Here is an 18615-nt window from a genome sequence, read left to right as displayed (position 1 = left end):
GGAGCTAATCATGTCTGTTTGGGCATAGCAAAATGTTGGTTTGTCTTTTTTTTTTTTTAAATTTTATTTTAATGTCTATTCCAAATGCAGCTGATGCCCAGTATTGTGTTGTGCTTGATGATTTGTGGTTAGAGAGACAGAAGAAGAGAAATGTTTTCATTTAATTACTGTGGGATCCATCTTTTAATCTCATCCCTGTCATAGAATCATAGAATATCAGGGTTGGAAGGGACCCCAGAAGGTCATCTAGTCCAACCCCCTGCTCGAAGCAGGACCAATTCCCAGTTAAATCATCCCAGCCAGGGCTTTGTCAAGCCTGACCTTAAAAACCTCTAAGGAAGGAGATTCTACCACCTCCCTAGGTAACGCATTCCAGTGTTTCACCACCCTCTTAGTGAAAAAGTTTTTCCTAATATCCGATCTAAACCTCCCCCACTGCAACTTGAGACCATTACTCCTCGTTCTGTCATCTGCTACCATTGAGAACAGTCTAGAGCCATCCTCTTTGGAGCCCCCTTTCAGGTAGTTGAAAGCAGCTATCAAATCCCCCCTCATTCTTCTCTTCTGCAGGCTAAACAATCCCAGCTCCCTCAGCCTCTCCTCATAACTCATGTGTTCCAGTCCCCTAATCATTTTTGTTGCCCTTCGCTGGACTCTCTCCAATTTATCCACATCCTTCTTGAAGTGTGGGGCCCAAAACTGGACACAGTACTCCAGATGAGGCCTCACCAATGTCGAATAGAGGGGAACGATCACGTCCCTCGATCTGCTCGCTATGCCCCTACTTATACATCCCAAAATGCCATTGGCCTTCTTGGCAACAAGGGCACACTGCTGACTCATATCCAGCTTCTCGTCCACTGTCACCCCTAGGTCCTTTTCTGCAGAACTGCTGCCTAGCCATTCGGTCCCTAGTCTGTAGCTGTGCATTGGGTTCTTCCGTCCTAAGTGCAGGACCCTGCACTTATCCTTATTGAACCTCATCAGATTTCTTTTGGCCCAATCCTCCAATTTGTCTAGGTCCTTCTGTATCCTATCCCTCCCCTCCAGCGTATCTACCACTCCTCCCAGTTTAGTATCATCCGCAAATTTGCTGAGAGTGCAATCCACACCATCCTCCAGATCATTTATGAAGATATTGAACAAAACCGGCCCCAGGACCGACCCTTGGGGCACTCCACTTGATACCGGCTGCCAACTAGACATGGAGCCATTGATCACTACCCGTTGACCTTCCCCCCCCACCCCCTTCAACTGCCTCCATTGATCTCCCATATGGAGTTTTGTGGCATCAGCTGCTTGTACTAAGTACTTGCATGCCAGAACTGCATTGCCTGGTGGCTAGGTCTGTGACTTGGCATTGTTAATGAGGAATTAGCAGCATTTGACAGTTGGCATTCTCTTTGGATGTTTTACTCTTCCCCCCCACCCCCATTATCTTTCCTAAACTGGGAGAATGAGTCATACTAAACTCAAATGGAAATGAATGGCTCAATGTTGTAGGTCTGTGGAGGGGAAGGAAGGAAATGGGAGTCCACTACCTCTCAGGTTTGCTCTCTGAGGATAATAAATCATGGTATAATCCTGTTCTGTGTTGGCTCAGAGTTCCGGGACTAAATCCAGAGCTGCATTTGAGGTACTTAAGTGGCTGCTTTATTGCCAGGCCAATAAATACAAGAGTTGTTCAAGGAAATCTGATGATCGGAGCAAGTTGTAAATGAACATTTTAAAATTCTTAATAAAATAGGAAGTGCAGTGAATGTTGGTACAGGCTGACATTGCAGGATTAGGACCTAAATCATGAAATAACAAATAAGAATTGCCCCATATATCATCCTGCTGTGCAACAGAGGAAAAAATGGCTGATGTTTTGTCTTCGTCTTTGTGTTTTTCTTTATACAGCTACGAAAACTACAAGTGAGAGATTTCAGAGTAGCAGCCATGTTAGTCTGTATCTGCAAAAAGAAAAGGAGTACTTGTGGCGCCTTAGAGACAAATAAATTTATTTGAACATAAGGTTTCGTGAGCTACAGCTCACTTCATCGGATGCATGAGAGAGTGTGCATATAAAAGTCACTGTTCGTTTCGAACTGTGACTGTAATGCACTGTGTGTTTATCAAAATCTGATTATTTCATATTGTAATCTTGAAATTTGTTGAAAGGGAAGGTTATTGTTCTGAGTCAGTGGCTTGAAATGAAGTGTAACAAAGTTTTGTACTAAGGGACTGTATCTTGGAATACAAGGAAACAAAATGACCTGTTGAAAGACAAGTAGCAGTGTGTGGAGTACAGTACTTCTTTATTATAGCATAAACTTCTTTAATCACCACTTTATTTCATTAATTTTTTTACATTATATACTTAACTCTTAACGCCACAGAGTTGCTTTGGGTAATAATCCACCTTTTTGCCATGTTGATGACTCCAGAAGTGCAAATGTCAATTAAAATTTTGTTTTGAAAAATTGAAGTGCATGTTTCAATTTTGTTAGTATAATGCTTCCCATCTTTATTGAAAAAACAAAACAAATATCCGCATAGGAATCAGAACAGTATTTGCATCCACCTGATCTGTCTGTGTGAAAATGGAACTGCACGAGCCAACCTGTTGAAAAATATAGTGATCTTTTTAATTAAATGTTCCCTGTTCCCAGTTGGGTGACTTTTGTGTTCCTCTAATTTAAGATTTTCTGTGAAATTTGATGAAGTGGCCATTTTTTAAAATCTAAAAATTGTAATTTTGAAATTGCTATGGAAAATGAACCACTTTTGTCAAATACTTTACAAAACATCTATTAGAGGTAGTGATAAAATGCCAAAAAATTCAGCGTTTGTGTAGTTTTGCCTTTTGTTATATTTCCCACCCCTTTCCAGTACAACTCTATTCCCAGGCTAATTAAATAGGAACAGGTTAGAACAATAGTTTAAACGCTGGATCACTTTGACTAGTCTCAGGCAGTGGTAGCTGACAGGAGTGCAGTATTTCACATAAGACACTATTTTGCCAACATGTAAACACTAGTATGGGGTAATTCCAACACCATGAAGCACTTATCAAACAAGCAATTATTGATACTGAATATTAAGATGACATAAGTTCCAGACAATGGCCTAATTTCCCCTCCAGTACATTAAAACAAAACCAAACCCATCAGGTACGCATGCTGCAGGTGAGCAGACACTAAGGCCATGTCTCCACTACAAAGTTAAGTTAACTTCATGTAAGTCAACGTTGAGCCTCCCATTTTAGCAAGTCGATCATGCGTGTCCACACTATGCTCCTTGTGTTGGCAGTCCTCACTAGCAGGGCTTGCATCGATGCACAGAGTACTGCACTGTGGGTAGTTATCCCACAGAGCACATAGCCGAGTAGAATTTTGGGTTGGGCTTGCAATGCCTTATGGGACCAAAATATTGGCATGGGTGGTTATGGGAACATGGAGTTAGCTTTCCATGATGCAATTACCTCCCTCCCTGAAATCAACAGCAAACAAGCCAAGCTTTTTTGTGTGCCTTTTTTTGTAAGCCTGGGTTACCTGCACGGATGTCATAGCACCATAAGCATGGACCCCGCTCAACTGTACACTGTCGTCTTGAGCATTACGAACACCTCGCGCCTTATCCTGCAGTATTTACACAGCCGATACAGGAGCCACCACAGGGAACAATGTAATGCCATGCAAACAGCCCAGCTGGAAAACATATAGAGCGGAGCAGTTAGGAGTTGCTGATGACTGTCATGCATCACCTTGACACAGTTGAGCGTCGTTTCTGGGTTTGGGAACAAGCACTGATTGGTGGGACGGCATTGTTATGTAGCTATGGGATGACGAGCAGTGGATGCAGAACTTTCAAATGCATAGGGCCACTTCCCAGGAACTGTGTAAAGAGTTTTCCCTACCCTGAAGCGCAGCAAAACTAAAATGAAAGCTGCTCTGACCAGTCTGCTACCGGTCAGTGGGGCATCAGTTTGGAGTGGGTAAATCTACCATGGGATCTGTTGTGATCCAAGTTTGCAGGGACATTAACAGACTTCTGCTAAGAAGAGTAGTGACTCTGCACAATGTGCATGACACAGTGGATGATTTTGCTACGATGGGGTTCCCTAACTGAGGTGGGGCAATAGATGGAACACATATCCCTACCTTGGCATCATACCAAAAGAGTACATAAACCAAAAGGGGTACTTCTCAATAATGTTGCAAGCGCTGGTGGATCACAGGGGCTGTTTCACCGACATCAACATGGGATTGTTGGGAAAAGTGCATGAAGCATGCATCCTTAGGAACACAGGTCTGTTCAGAAAGCTGCAAGCAGGGACTTTCTTTCCAGATTGCAAAATAACCATTGGTGATGTTGAAATGCCAATCGTGATCCTGGGAGATCCAGCATATCCCTTGCTGCCATGGCTCATGAAGCCGTACACAGGCAGCCTGGACAGCAGTAAAGACCGGTTCAACCATAGGCTGAGCAAGTGCAGAATGGTGGTGGAACATGCCTTTGCATGTTTTAAAGGTCGCTGGTGGTGTTTGCTTTCTACGTTAGACCTCAGTGAAAGCAATAACCCCATTGTTGTTGCTGCCTGCTGTGTGCTCCATAATATCTGCGAAACAAAGGGAGAAAAATTTCCGGCAGGGATGAGGAGTTTAGGCAGATTGCCTGGCAGCCAATTTTGAGCAGCCAGACACCAGGGCAATAAGAGCACATCAAGGAGCTCTGTGTCTCCATGAGGCTTTGAAAACCAGTTTCAGCAATGAGCCAGAGTAATGTGACACTTATCTATGTTGTTCCTTACTAAACTGTCCCCTCCTGTCTCTGTCCCGGTGTAGAGAATGTGCTGATGGACAAGGTCTCAGCTGCAAGGAATGCAAAGCACAAGGGTAGCATTGACAGTGCATACGTAGTTTCTGGTGCAAGGTTAATTTTTTTATAACCCTCCCTCTCCCCACTCCTCAATACACTTCACTGCAAGCCACAACATAATCACAACCATTGGCTATTGCAAGAGTCGGTTTGCTGCTCAAGCCATGGTAAGGCCACAAGGCATGGACGAGAGGTCTTGTGCTGTTGCTGCTTTTGTGAAAGACGTACATGGGATTGCAGGTTGGAACTTGAGAAAAGCCTTCTTTTCCCCCAGCAACCTGGGTGGTGCTTGAGGACAGGCACCAGTGTTCAAAGCCCCGCGGCACCAAGTTGTGTGTGTGTGTGGAGACCAACAGGAAGCTGCCACCCCCCTTTTTTTCAGTGCTGCTTGTAATACACTGTGATCTCTTCCAACCACGGCACTTTTGGGAAAGCATGGTTGTGTGACCCAGAAATTCCCAAATGGGGGGCGGATTACTTGTTGAATTGTTTGCAGTTTAAGGGCTAGCTTTCAAAACTTCCCCCCATTTCCCTTAGGTGACCCTATGCTATATCACTTTCCTGAGGGTAACAGAGGCAGCAAGGTAGCAGATGCTGCAAGCATCTGGGTACAGACCTGGTCCTTATGCTGCTATGCAGAGTTAATACTGGAGGGGCGCGGGAAAGTGTCCTACCGTGGTGGACGAAATAAGGCAGCCCTCCCCAGAAACCTTTTGCAAAGGATTGCAGAGTACTTTCATGAAAGCTTCTTACAGATCTCCATGGAGGATTCCAGGGCCATCCCCATGCACATAAACAGTCTTTCTTTCTTGGTGAGCACCCTCTGTGTAGCTGGAGTGGCCACCGATACCCACTACCCCTACTTTTTTGTTCAGATTAAACATAAGAAAATAACAGCATGTAACCCCTACAGTTTGATTGCAAATGTGTACTCACCAGAGGTGCCTTCCCTGGCATCATGCTTCGCTGCCTTTGAAGGGATGGGCTCCAGGGTTAAAAATAGTTCTTGGCTGTCAGGGATAATGGATCCTCTGCTTGCCTGCCTCATATTCTTTTCCTCTTCCTCATCAACAATGTCCTCCTGGTTGTTGCTTGAGGTCGCCGGGGGCTTCTGGCAGGTACCCACAGAGCATTTAGGGATAATGGTGAGGTCACCACTGAGAATTGCATGCTTCTCCTCATAAAAGCGGCATGTCTGTGGGACAGAACCAGAATGACTGTTCGCCCCCCTTGTCTTCTGGTATGCTTGCCGAAGCTCTTTTATTTTCACGTGGCACTGCTGGGTGTCCCTGGAGTAGCCCTTCTCCCCCATGCCCTGCACGATCTTGGGATAGATGCCAGATGCTGCTGGATCGGAGCTCTGCCTGGACAGACTTTTCTCCCCACACAGCAATCCAGTCCACCACGTCCTATGTACTCCGTGCTGGAGCATGTTTGTGGCTTTGAGTCTCCATGATCAGCTGTGCTGGTGAGCTCTCTGTGCTGATCAAACAGCAAATAAAAATTCAAAAGTTCTCAGGGGCTTTAACAGAGGAGCGGCTATTTCCTGTGTACTTGGCTGATGTGCAGTGGAGTTGAAAGTGTTCTCTAGAGTGGTCACAGCAGAGCACTGTGGGACACCTCCTGGAGGCCAATTCATTCGAATTACACAACACAGTGTCTACATTATCCCCATGTCAACCCGTGGATGTGAAATCAAGCACTACGCCGCTTGCGGAGGTGGAGTATAGAAGTCCACTTCACAGGCCACTTAGGTCGGCGGAAGGGACTCGGTTGTGCACAAACATTATTAGATAGACTTAATGTGACTTATGTCAACCTAAGTTTGTAGTGTAGACTAGGCCTAACTTTTCCGTAGGTATTGTCATGAAGAACCGGAAAAGCAAGGGTGTGTGTGTGTGATGAGAGCTATGAATGGATAGATACTTATCCCTTCCTCTTGGATGTAGGTGTTCAGGTGGCAGTATGCCGTCTGTCAGATTTTTGCCCCTATAATTTTCACCAGCAGCTATACTGCACCTTCCCACTGTCTCTAGGAAGAAGTTATGCTTTTCTTATCTAGACCATCTTGGTGTATTTCACAAAATGAAATTCTAATTCTATTACAGAGAGTTTGCCTCCTTTTTAAATACTGGGCTTGCTTGTTTTGAGCAAATTCAACCCTTTTGAAGATGAATAAAAACAGTGATCTAACAAAATCAGATTTTATCCATTCTTGAAGAATCTACTGTGGATTTTGAGAGACAACCTGTACTGTGTTATTGAAAATGTTTAAAATCAGGTCAACAAGAGCAGACCAAATTTTTCACTCTTTTTGGTCACATTCTTCTTACAATATCAAAAGTAAAAGCTTTACTTCTGTGTTAGTTGTACACTCCTATAAAACCTACTGTGACGGGTTGGATCCCAGAAACCCCCTGGGGAGCTGCCACCTGATGTGCCAAGACTACTTCTGCTCCTGCTTTCCTGCCCTGCCAACTTAGGACTCCAGCACCCTGCTTGGTTTGAGCCAGACCCACTAGCCTGCTGTAAACCCAGACCCAGGTCTGAACCACGTCCCCTAACAGCTGTAGGCTCAATTAAAAGTAGCTTACAGAAGTGTTCCTATCCTTGACACTCAGACGCCCAACTCCCAATGGGGTCCAAACCCTAAATAAATCCGTTTTACCCTGTATAAAGCTTATACAGGGTAAACTCATAAATTGTTCGCCCTCTATAACAGTGATAGAGAAATATGCACAGCTGTTTGCCGCCCCCCCCCCCCCAAAGTGTTCATACATACTTTGGGTTAATAAGTAAAAAGTGATTTTATTAAATACAGAAAGTAGGATTTAAGTAGTTCCAAGTAGTAACAGACAGAACAAAATGAATTACCAAGCAAAATAAAATAAAACCTGCAAGCCTATGTCTAATAAAACTGAATACAGACAAAACCTCACCAGTTCCAGTAATTTTCCTTTAGACTAATCTCCTTCTAGTCTGGGTCCAGCAATCACTCTCGCCCCCTGTAGTTACTGCCTTTTGTTCCAGTTTCTTACTGGTATCCCTGGGGGTGGAGAGGCCATCTCCTTAGCTAGCTGAAGACAAAATGTTGGGGGTCTCCATAGACTTGCTCTTGTGGGTGGAGACCCGTCCTCTCTCCTATGCAAAGTCCAGCTCCAAGATGGAGTTGTGGAATCACCTGGGCAAGTCACATGTCCATACACGACTCTCAGTTTCTTACCAGGTAGCAGCCATGGGTCACATGCTACCTTGAACGTCCTCAAGTCGACTTCTTATGTGGATTGGAGCATTCCAAGATCCATTGTACTTTAAGTGCTTCTTGATTTGCACATTCCTTTCTCAAGAAGCTGACCAAATGCTTTACAAAGGTTACTTGAAAATCAAGCCAGTACACAGCCAATATTCAGAACAACGAATACAAAAATGACACATGCATACGAATAGGATTAATAGATTTGGTAGATCATAACCTCTACAGAGATATGTCACATGGCATATGTAGCATAAAACATATTCTAGTTATGTCATATATACGTTCATAAGCATATCTCCATAAAGCCTTATGGGGGGCACTGTCACAGCTACCAAGGGGGACCTCTTGAAAAATGCCCATCTTTTAAAGATTGCACTTTGAGAGAGAGAGAGCGCGCGAGAGAGAGAGATTGCAGCAGATGGATGGGATGCAGAACAAAATTTCTATTGCTGGAAAAATATTGGTTGGGCCAACTGGGCATGTGGGGATGGGGAGATTGATGATGATCTTGGACCTGCAAGATATGTACCAAACATCACCTTGATAGGATACCAGCGTACAAACATTTTTCCCATGTATGGTTTCTTTTCTTTACTTAAGCCCTGGTACTACATGTGCATAAGCAGAATCTCATGCTCGTGCAGTACCATGGTGCATTTGCAGGCTTGGGGCCTTACATTATCAACTGGTTAAGGAAGGAGCCTGTCTCATCACGTGTCATAAATTGCCTAACATGCTTTTAGCACTATCTAAGTGGTGATAAATGCTATACCTATAATCCTTTTTTTGACTGCTGCTTGAAGGTATGTTCCCACAGCATATCCATTGTATGCGAATCTGTCAGCCATCCTTAGCTAGGAAAGATGGAGTGTTTGAATCTCAGCCAAAACCTAAAGGGGTCAGCTTTTTTTTTTTTTTTTTAAGCTCAAGACAAGTGACATTCTGGACAATCATGGTGTCTTCGGTGTCTATTACAAATTTCAGGCTGAGTATTAAGTGTGAGTGTTGATAGGATGTCTTGCTGGGGTGACAAGGAGAAAAGTCTGTGCTAATTTTTATTCTACCTTTCAACTTCTCTGCAGTGCTCATGATTGTAATATCTGAGTGCCTCATGATCATCTATTAACTTATCCTATTAACTTTCCCGGGGAAATATTTATAGATTGGGAAATTGAGCTACAGAAAATAAAAGATTGCCATTGTTAGAGGTGGGAACAGAACCCTGGTCTTGTGAGTCCAAGTCAGCAGCCTTAATCACAAGAACATCTTTTCTCTCCACTTATCAGTCAGTCCCTTGTGTCACTGTGACACCTTGCAGAGTAGTAAATTTAGCTATCTACAAATCCACAATGAAACGGTTTCTAGAGAAAAATCTGAATTTTAGGAGTTGGAGCACTCCTGGATTATAATTTATCAGGAGCTCTTGGAAAGGGCCAGAAGCCATTTTCAATGCCTGTGACAAAAGGTTTTTTTCTTGTACTCCTAAAAGGAAACAGGTGATGAGGGTAGGTGATTTTGTAAGGTGATTGATTAGCTTTCACTTTTAAAGACATGCATTCAGATTCTGCTCAAGTACTATGTTAGTTTGATCTCACCCTAGTATACATTGTCGGTTGTAAAAGGTCCCACTTAATTTAATAAGGCGTTGGCCAATTTTTGTTCAAACCCCCCAGGTCTTAGCTACAAGACACGCTAAGGGTCATTATGGAGGTGTGGAAGAAGTTAATGCTGAGAGACGCTGATTGATTGATTCTAGTGGGTGTTCAGAGTATCTTACTTTTAATGAGCAGTAACAAAGAAAACTCGTTTTACCAAATCAAAAACTTCGGAAGTGTGCATGTGTGTGGGGGGAAAGGTAACTAATGTAGTGTCCTCTGAAACCGTTGTATCAAAGTGACATACTTGTCATGTGTTTTATAATATACAACTTATATAATCAATTAGAATTATTCAATAACCAGTGCATTTTGAAACTTTCTTTGCTAAAAGTTGTCAGGTAAAATAACCCAATTCCTTTTGTGTGTATTTTTTTTGTTAGTGAAGCTAGAGAGTCTGCTTCAAAGGATTGATTGTGGCAACACCATACTTTTCTGACATTGCTCTCATCTTTGTAGCATTTGCTCCCGTTTTATCAAATTCAGGGCCAGATCCTCAGCTAGTGTAAATTGGAACAGCTCCATTGAAATCCATGAAGCTACACCAATTTATTCCAGCTGAAGATCTGGGCCTCCGTTTTTGATACTAATTTTATTTTGTACTGTGAGGTGGGGGTGGGGGCGCAGAGACGTGACAGAGGAAGCTTCTGTTGTTTGTCATATGTCTTCTCTTTCCTCCTTCAAATAACCAATTGGTCTTTTTTGAGGAGTGGGGAGTAGGATGAGACATATCTGAAAGGATGGAAAGCAAGAGAGACTTCCATCTTTCTCTTATTTCCTAGTCCTTTTTTTGCTTCCTGTACTGGAAACATAGACTCCAGTGTTTCAGCTGTTAATCCCAAGGAACCTGGAAGAAACAAACCTTAAAGCATGAGAGGAAAGAATTAGGAGAATAAAAGAGGAGAAGAGGCTTTCACAGCCACGTTCAGCCTAAGGGCAGGTTCCTGGTGGATGGACTTCATATCCCAGTGGAAATTCCCTTGTTGTGCCACTTATCTTATAGTTGATAACCCCCTTCCCTCACTCTTTTTTCTGTGGTGGATTTTTTTGGGGGGGGTGAGTGGGGAGGAGATGGATTTCTGTTTGATAGCCAGCTCTTCAATTAAGACCTGTCTTTCTGTTCTTGTAAATAAATTTTAGCTTACTTTCTTCTTCATAATAATAAAAGATTCCAGCCTTCAGTATCTTCCAATATTAGCAAAATAGTGTTGAGGCTCTCCTCTTGTAAGAGTGGCTACTTGAAAGAAGCAAATGGAAGCAGCCTGGATTTATTGAAGCCCAGGCAGTGAAATTAGTCCTTTAAGCTTGGGAATGGCTTCTTGAGGGTCAGCATATCCTAATTAGGTGCCATGACCAGATAGAAGATCTGGTGTGTCTCAAAAACAGGAAAGCGCCTGTAGTGTAGGCCTCCTTCTGGAAGTCTTGAACTATGCTGGACATTACTGTCTCTTAAGTTCTGGGAGAAGTAATTGTTTGATTAGCGGTAATGCAGCTGAATAAGAATGGTTAATGAAAAAGGAAGCCAGTGACCACAGGTATTCCGATTACTGTGATACCATTCTTGTGATGTGCTGTAGAAGTGCCTCGGTAAATAACAAACTGTCTCCCAGATCTCAGCAGAGATGCCTCTGTTCTGTACCTCTTTGACCGGTTTTGACCTGTTAAGAGACTGGAACAGATGCTTTCTTGAGAGATTGAAGGGAAGCTGTGGGGTGGGGAGCGAAGCAAGAAAACTAACTTTTTGGTTTTTTTTTTATTCAAGGGTCCACTTACAGTGTGCTGTCCATAATGCCATCTGATTCCGAAAGTAGCAGTTCTCTCAGTAGCATTGGTGAGTAAAGTATTATATTGAAGAGTTTAATGTGTACACTTTTCAGTGGGGTATACATTTTAAATAGTCACTGTTGGAAGGATGAATGGATCCGTCTGGGTTTTGCATAGTAACAAATGTAAATGTAGGTTGAACTATGAGAGTGAACTGCATATGTCTGCACAGTGATAAAGTATATGCTTCGTTTGTATTGCAGGGCTAAACGTTTTTATAGCTAAATGTAATTGCTTAGCAATGAGCAGCCAATAAAATCTGTGCTTAAAGTGAGCTGAGTTACATGACATAACTAAGTTTATATATATTAAATGACCATAATAACAGCAATATTGTTACAATGATACCTGTATATTTTAACTTGTAGGTCATAATCAGATACAAAAACCCTGAAAAAGAGAATGAAAAATAGTTTTCGTCAAATTTATCCAACACTTCAAACTTTGTCCAGTTGCTGCAGAACTTCAGGAGTGACTTGTAATATTCCTTTTGTTCTTAATAAGATTGGTTACTTTACTTTCTCGTATGTTTTTAAGAGAATGGGGGTGAAAATGATATTTAGGAAGTTGGAGGGAGTGAGGTGTGGTTAAAAATGAGCTGAAATAGCAAGCTTGGCTACCAGTTTATTCAACTTTCCACGTATACAAATAACATTTTTGTGAAATCTGCATAAAAGTGATTAATCTTAAATAGAGGTCATGGACTCCTGCGTTTTAAAGTTCCAGTGTTGCATCAGACATCTGTAGATTTCTCTGACAGCACAAGACAAGTCAGTTGCCTGTTAAAGGATGTCTTTAGACATCGGGTTGAACTTTAACTCCAACACGCAAGAACAAGATTTCAGTCTTGACTAAAACTATTTGCTGAAATAATGGAAAGATGTGACACTGCAGATTTTTTTCAAGACTAAACTTGTATGGTGGCTGCCAGCATATGGAGGATGCATACATGTTTATATTGAAAAAGAAAAACATATATTCAACCTGTTTCTTGGCAAAAAAAGACTTTTTAGTACTGTAGATGAACATACTAAATGGTTGGAATAGAGTTATTTAAATTTTGCAATTTTGATTATTGATAGAGAAGAGATAAGTGGATTAAATGTTGTCTTTTCATAAAAAAACATTTTACATTACTCCTTCTCCAGTAGTACACCCCTGCAAGCTATAGATAATGTGCGTTCCATTTTCCTACAACCTGTCTGTCAGGTGCGTATTTTCTGAAAATGCAGGGGGGAGACTTGTGTGACTGGCCTTTTTTTTTTTTTTTTTCTTTTTTTCATTTCTGTTTTAAATAATTTTGTCATCTTGTGATTTATACTGTCATCCAAACCAGGCTATCATATGAAAGTGTTTTGTGAAATACAGCTATTTTCCTTTGGAATTACTGTTGTTCCAGCCACTAGCTCAGGGCCTACAATAAGAATAACAGTAAAGAGATCTCTGTGATCTTGTTGTAACTCAACACGAATTTTATTTGGATTTGACTAATGTCACTTTTAAAATGCATTGCAGAAATTCCAGGCTTTAGTGCAGATTTAGGGAATGTCTGTAGACTTCAGGTCTTTCCAATATTTTTTGCAGAACTCAGGCTTATGTTCACAAATATTTTGTTTTCTCGCTCTTCTGGATAGAAAGATATGGACCAATGTAGTCCTGTCATCTAGAGTCTGTAATTAACCACAAACAATAGTCCTGAGTCATGAACTGCCACATTTCAATTGTTGTTAACACTGAAACTTAATAGTGGCATCTCATATGCCAACATATTAATTATTTCACTGTTGCTTGCTTGCTTTTAACAGAAATAAGCAGCTGTTTTGTTTTATCCAATGTGGTTGGATTCATTTGCAAGACATTTCACAGGAAGTTTCACAAGAATGAGGCTCCAAATGTTAGATACAAATACTCATATTGTCTGTTAAATGTTTTGTGTGTTCACCCTCTCACAGTGGGGGGAGTAGAACTGTAATGAATTAGGTAGGAACTGGTAAATCTTGGGGGGAAAGGGGAGTGAAAGAGGTCATTAGGTGGAAGAATTTAAAAAAAGGATAGGTAAATAAAGCTAATATGTAAAACAGCTCAGCAGCATAAATAATTAAGGACCCAATCCAAAGTCTGTCGAACTCAATGGGAGTTTTTCTTTTGAATTCAATGTACTTTGGAACAGAGCCTTACTTTTAAAAATACAGTGGATTGTTCCTAAATTTTGCAAAATCCAGAGGAAAATTCTTCAGAATGTGACAAGATCTTCCTTACCTATCCAGTGGTCCAAGATATGATCCAGGGTCTTGATGCAGAGTTCTTGCAAACTACTTTCATTATGACACTAAAGTCCATTTTGTTCTGTGACAATTTTACTTGTGTATTTAGTTAAAGGATACAAACCTCTTCAGGGGATGCCTCGATCCTGTTAAGAATTGGCAGTGATGGAACATCTCTTAACATGGACTGAAGGCGGTCTATTAAGGATGTTGAATGATCAATATTTGTAGTTTTAGGATTGTTCAGAGTTCAGCTCCCTTGAAATAATTTAGTAATAGTGTATATAGCGCCTGCACAGGTAAATGAACTCACTTTTTTGTTTGAAGCTCACATTTGTTAATTCTACAGCCAGACTGTAGGGCACAACATTCTGTTCATTTATGTAACTGTAATTTGTATCCAGTCACTTTCCCCACTCTAAGCAGGAAAAAATATTTCTAATATTTTCATTGTATTTTTATGGAACCCAGTAACTGGATATTTTTGCCTCTTATTAACCAGCATATAGGGGGGAAAAAGCACTGTTTGATTTGTTGAGTGTCAAGCCATCACAACTGAAACTGTTTGCATGCCAGCACCCTGAAGGCTTCATATGGCTTCCTTGAATGGAATCTTAGCGGTTACTAAGTTGCCACAATGTTTCAGAAATTACATGTAAAAATGTATACTGAAATAGATTTTCTGTAATAGAACATTCTGTGCAATGAAACTGACAATTTTTGCATGTGAAATGCACACAATATGGAAGAAAGGGAAAAGTAATCTGTTAGAAAGGTCCTCTGGATGAAATGTAAATATTCAAACAGATCCACTTTGGCATCCATTTGGGGGTGTGTGTGTCTGTCTGTCTGTCTGTCTGTCTCTCTCTCTCTGTGTGTATGTTTCTTCAATCCACCTGTTTCTGTTTCATGGTGGGAAAGAGAAGTTCACCTAGGATCCATCTCATTTGTTCACCTGTGGATAATCTCAGGTGACACACCTGTTTCTATCAATGTTTTACAAAATTTTAATTTTTTTACAAGTCATGATGATAGTATAAATATTCTGCTTAAGCACTTTGGGGCAGGGATTGTCTTTTTTTGGTGAGAGTTCATACAGTGCCTAGCATATGGTCCTGGTTGATGGCTGGGGTTTATTGTAATATTAATTATGTGCATTGCAGTAGCACCAATCTGTGTGCAAATGGAACTGAGCTGGTAATTGCTGAGTCCTGCTGTATCTCTCTGCAGACTGCATGAACAGATTGTCCGGAAGTACCTGGTGGGGAGAAGGGAGAGAACCAAAAATAACTTGGTATATAAATGTGTATACTCTGCAATCTTGGTCACCAGTACTGACTGAAAATTTCAACCCTTCCTCCTTTTTGTCAGGAATATGGTAGCAAAGCTCTACAAATCAATTTTATGTCTCCTGAAAGAGCTGCCGCCTCTTTCTTCTCAGTTATTTATCTGCAGTTGCTGCCTGGTGGCTCTCTCCTGCCCATGGCAGATGTCCCTTCACTGAGAACATGTCTTTCCTCTACCACAGATTTCTGTTTTATTTCGGGTTTGTTGTTTAGCTGGGTTTTGTTTATTTTTTTTAATTTACTTAAGGGAGGAGAATAGTGTTTATTTCTTCCAGGAGACTTGGGGAAGGACAATGGGCATTCTGGATGGACAGTAACTGAGGGGAGGGGGAAGACATTTGGTGCTCTGTGAAGCAGCACTCCATAGGGTTTCAGAACAGGCTATTTCTGCTCAACCTGGTGCCCTAAACGATTTTCCATTCCATAATGATGCATGCAATGTCACTTTGTATTGAGGCCATGAGCAGCCAGTCAGGCACTGGGAATCCTTAGCAGAGGAGAGGCCTTCAGTGAGATTTTTCAGAGGAACAGCAGAACCTGGAGGAGAAGGAGAATTATCTATATTTATAAGATGCCTGTCACCTTGATATCTAAGTGCAGAACTAAGTTTGAAGGAGAAAAAAATATCCATTCCTCCGGTGTTACAGGGATGCGTGCATTTATATGTACAAGCCTTTTTTTTAATTAGTTTTTATTTATGGGCATTGTTCCTGGGGAAAAGTCTACTGAAAAAGAACTTTGATCTGAGCATAGACTTAAACTGATCTCTTTTGAGAAGGAGTCCAAAAGCCTGGGTCCTGCTGCCTCGAATGCTCTGCCTTCAGTTGCTGGTAGACTTACCCAGGGTGTCTCCTGCTGTGTCGTCTGCGAAGAGAATAGCTATATTGCAAGGTTATGAAGGATGAGGCAGCTAGATCCCAGTCTGTTAAGGGCTTTGGAGATAGGGACCAGGATTTTTAATTCCACAATTGAATGAATTAGAGGCAGGGGAGTTTAGGATGCACAGGTATGATGTGTCTCATAATGTGAACACAATATGACATGCTTTATCAACTTGAGCTGCTTTGGTTGCATTCAGCCCCAAGTAGAGTGAGCTGCAGTAAGCTAATCTGGAGGAGATGAAAGCAGGGATGGCTGTGGCTAGGTCATTGGCACTATGGGGGTCTGCATGTCTAGAAGTAGCAATGAGTCTAGCATGATCCTAAAGCTCGACAACTCTTTGACGATCTGGGGTCTGATGTTCTCAGGCTGTCAAGGTTCCTTCCCCACTCTGAACTCTAGGGTACAGATGTGGGGACCTGCATGAAAACCCCCCTAAGCTTATTTTTACCAGCTTAGGTTAAAACTTCCCCAAGGTACAAACTATTTTACCTTTTGCCCTTGGACTTTATTGCTGCCACCACCAAGCGTCTGACAAATATATAACAAGGAAAGAGCCCACTTGGAAATGTCTTTCCCCCAAAAATCCTTCCAAGCCCTACACCCCCTTTCCTGGGGAAGGCTTGATAAAAATCCTCACCAGTTTGCATAGGTGAACACAGACCCAAACCCTTGGATCTTAAGAACAATGAAAAAGCAATCAGGTTCTTAAAAGAAGAATTTTAATTGAAGAAAAAGTAAAAGCATCACCTCTGTAAAATCAGGACGGTAAATACCTTCTAGGGTAATCAGATTCAAAATAGAGAGAATCCCTCCAGGCAAAACCTTAAATTACAAAGACACACAAAAACAGGAATATACATTCCATTCAGCACAACTTATTTTATCAGCCATTTAAACAAAACAGAATCTAACTCGTATCTAGCTAGATTACTTACTAAGTTCTAAGACTCCATTCCTTTTCTGTTCCCGGCAAAAGCCTCACACAGAAAGAGAGAAGCTTTGTTTCTCCCCCCTCCAGCTTTGAAAGTATTTTGTCTCCTCATTGGTCATTGTGGTCAGGTGCCAGCGAGGTTATCCTAGCTTCTTAACCCTTTACAAGTGAAAAAGTTTTTCCTCTGGCCAGGAGGGATTTTAAAGGTGTTTGCCCTTCCCTTTATATTTATGACACAAGCATTGGTGAGGAACAGAGCATTAGCAAATGGCCTTATTTCCCCACCCCTCCCTTCCTACTACATAACCTTTTCCTTCCCTACGTTGTGTTTGAGCCAGTTGCTCTTCGCACAACTGTTGGTTTCTTCTAGGCATTGGGAGGTTTTGGTGATGCTGGCCAGGGATTTCATGGCCCTTAATGTGGCCATTTACACCAATGGCATGCCTGTAGGGCACAGAACAGTACAAACAAGGTGCTTCCTGTGAGAAAAAGCCATGCACATCAGTGCTATTGAGCCCAGGACAATTAAACTGACTCTCCTGACCATGAAAAAATCAGTGAACCATGAAATCAGGCAATGTAGCTGTTGTAGTTTGGGAATGGTAGGCCTGGCTTGTAAGTTACACATTAGCTTGTTCAGAAAGCTAGGAACCTGAGTACTCCTATTTTGATTTTTTACAAGGTTTGGACTATTTTCTGGAATTTGTCAAAATTGCCTTGATCTTTTCCATGTTAATTCTGTAATCCAGATTAGACAAATGCTTGATAACTGCTACCCTTTGGCAATAGACCTTTGACATCACTGGCCTTCAGGATAAAATGCAAAAAACATTAGCTTTTATCTGAGCAGCTTGGTCAATGGGTACCAGGGTTTCTGCTTCTCTACTGCAGCACATAAATAGCTGGGACTTTGGAAAGAGCCAGTTTATGTATAATATTTCTGGGAAATAGTTCAAGAATTGTTTCCCCCCTTGCTTATGTTTATATATTGAGTTAAATTGCAGTTTTATAGTTTGCCTTGAGTGAAGGGCAGCACATCATTCTGCTGTCCCTGGAGCAGAGCACGGACTGAATTGTGACTCATAATAATTCAGGGCCTGCCTATCTCTAGCTCCATGATTAGCTGCTTCAGCCCTTTTCCTGGCACAGATTACCTTTCCTTCCATGCCAGCTTGCCTGTGCTGGTGGTGTCTTAGGAATGGGGCAGGAGCCAAGGCTCCAACTACTTGCTCGGACTCTTGCTAGAATGTGGGATTCGGGATCCATGTGCTGTACCACGTTAAAATGAATTGCAATTAAAGTAATTAAATTTGGGATCCATGGCCGCGACCGCGTTATATGCGAATTCGCGCTATATAGACACGCGTTATAGCGGTGTACTTCCCCACTTTGCCTGCATGTTCTCCTGCCAAGCTGTGCAGAGTGGGAATTAGCAAAGGGGCAGCTGCTTTTCTCCCATCTGCGCTGCTACCAGCAATATGGGTAGCACACTTAGGGGAGGAATAGGTGCTCTTTATTGCCCCTTTCCTTTCCCTGTGTGCAGCAAGGGTCACAGTCTGGCTGTGCGTGTGTGCGAATAAAATATATACAAAAT

The 18615-nt window shown here is 41.9% G+C and overlaps 1 protein-coding gene across 2 annotated transcripts in view; it reads left to right on the top strand.

Moving 5' to 3' along the window:
- The window catches only part of DLG5 (discs large MAGUK scaffold protein 5), a 186176-nt gene that overhangs the window by 65971 nt on the left and 101590 nt on the right, over positions 1 to 18615 (top strand). For both annotated transcript variants that reach the window (XM_048856845.2, XM_048856846.2), the window contains exon 2: positions 11537 to 11605. In XM_048856845.2, coding sequence (XP_048712802.1) covers positions 11537 to 11605 — 69 coding nt within the window. The remainder of the gene's footprint in view (positions 1 to 11536; positions 11606 to 18615) is intronic.

The sequence above is a fragment of the Caretta caretta genome, chromosome 7 (genome assembly GCF_965140235.1).
Source record: "Caretta caretta isolate rCarCar2 chromosome 7, rCarCar1.hap1, whole genome shotgun sequence".
In the NCBI taxonomy this organism is placed as follows: Eukaryota; Metazoa; Chordata; order Testudines; family Cheloniidae; genus Caretta; species Caretta caretta.
Note: the sequence above shows the minus strand (reverse complement) of the source record. Positions and strands in the feature narration are given on the sequence as shown.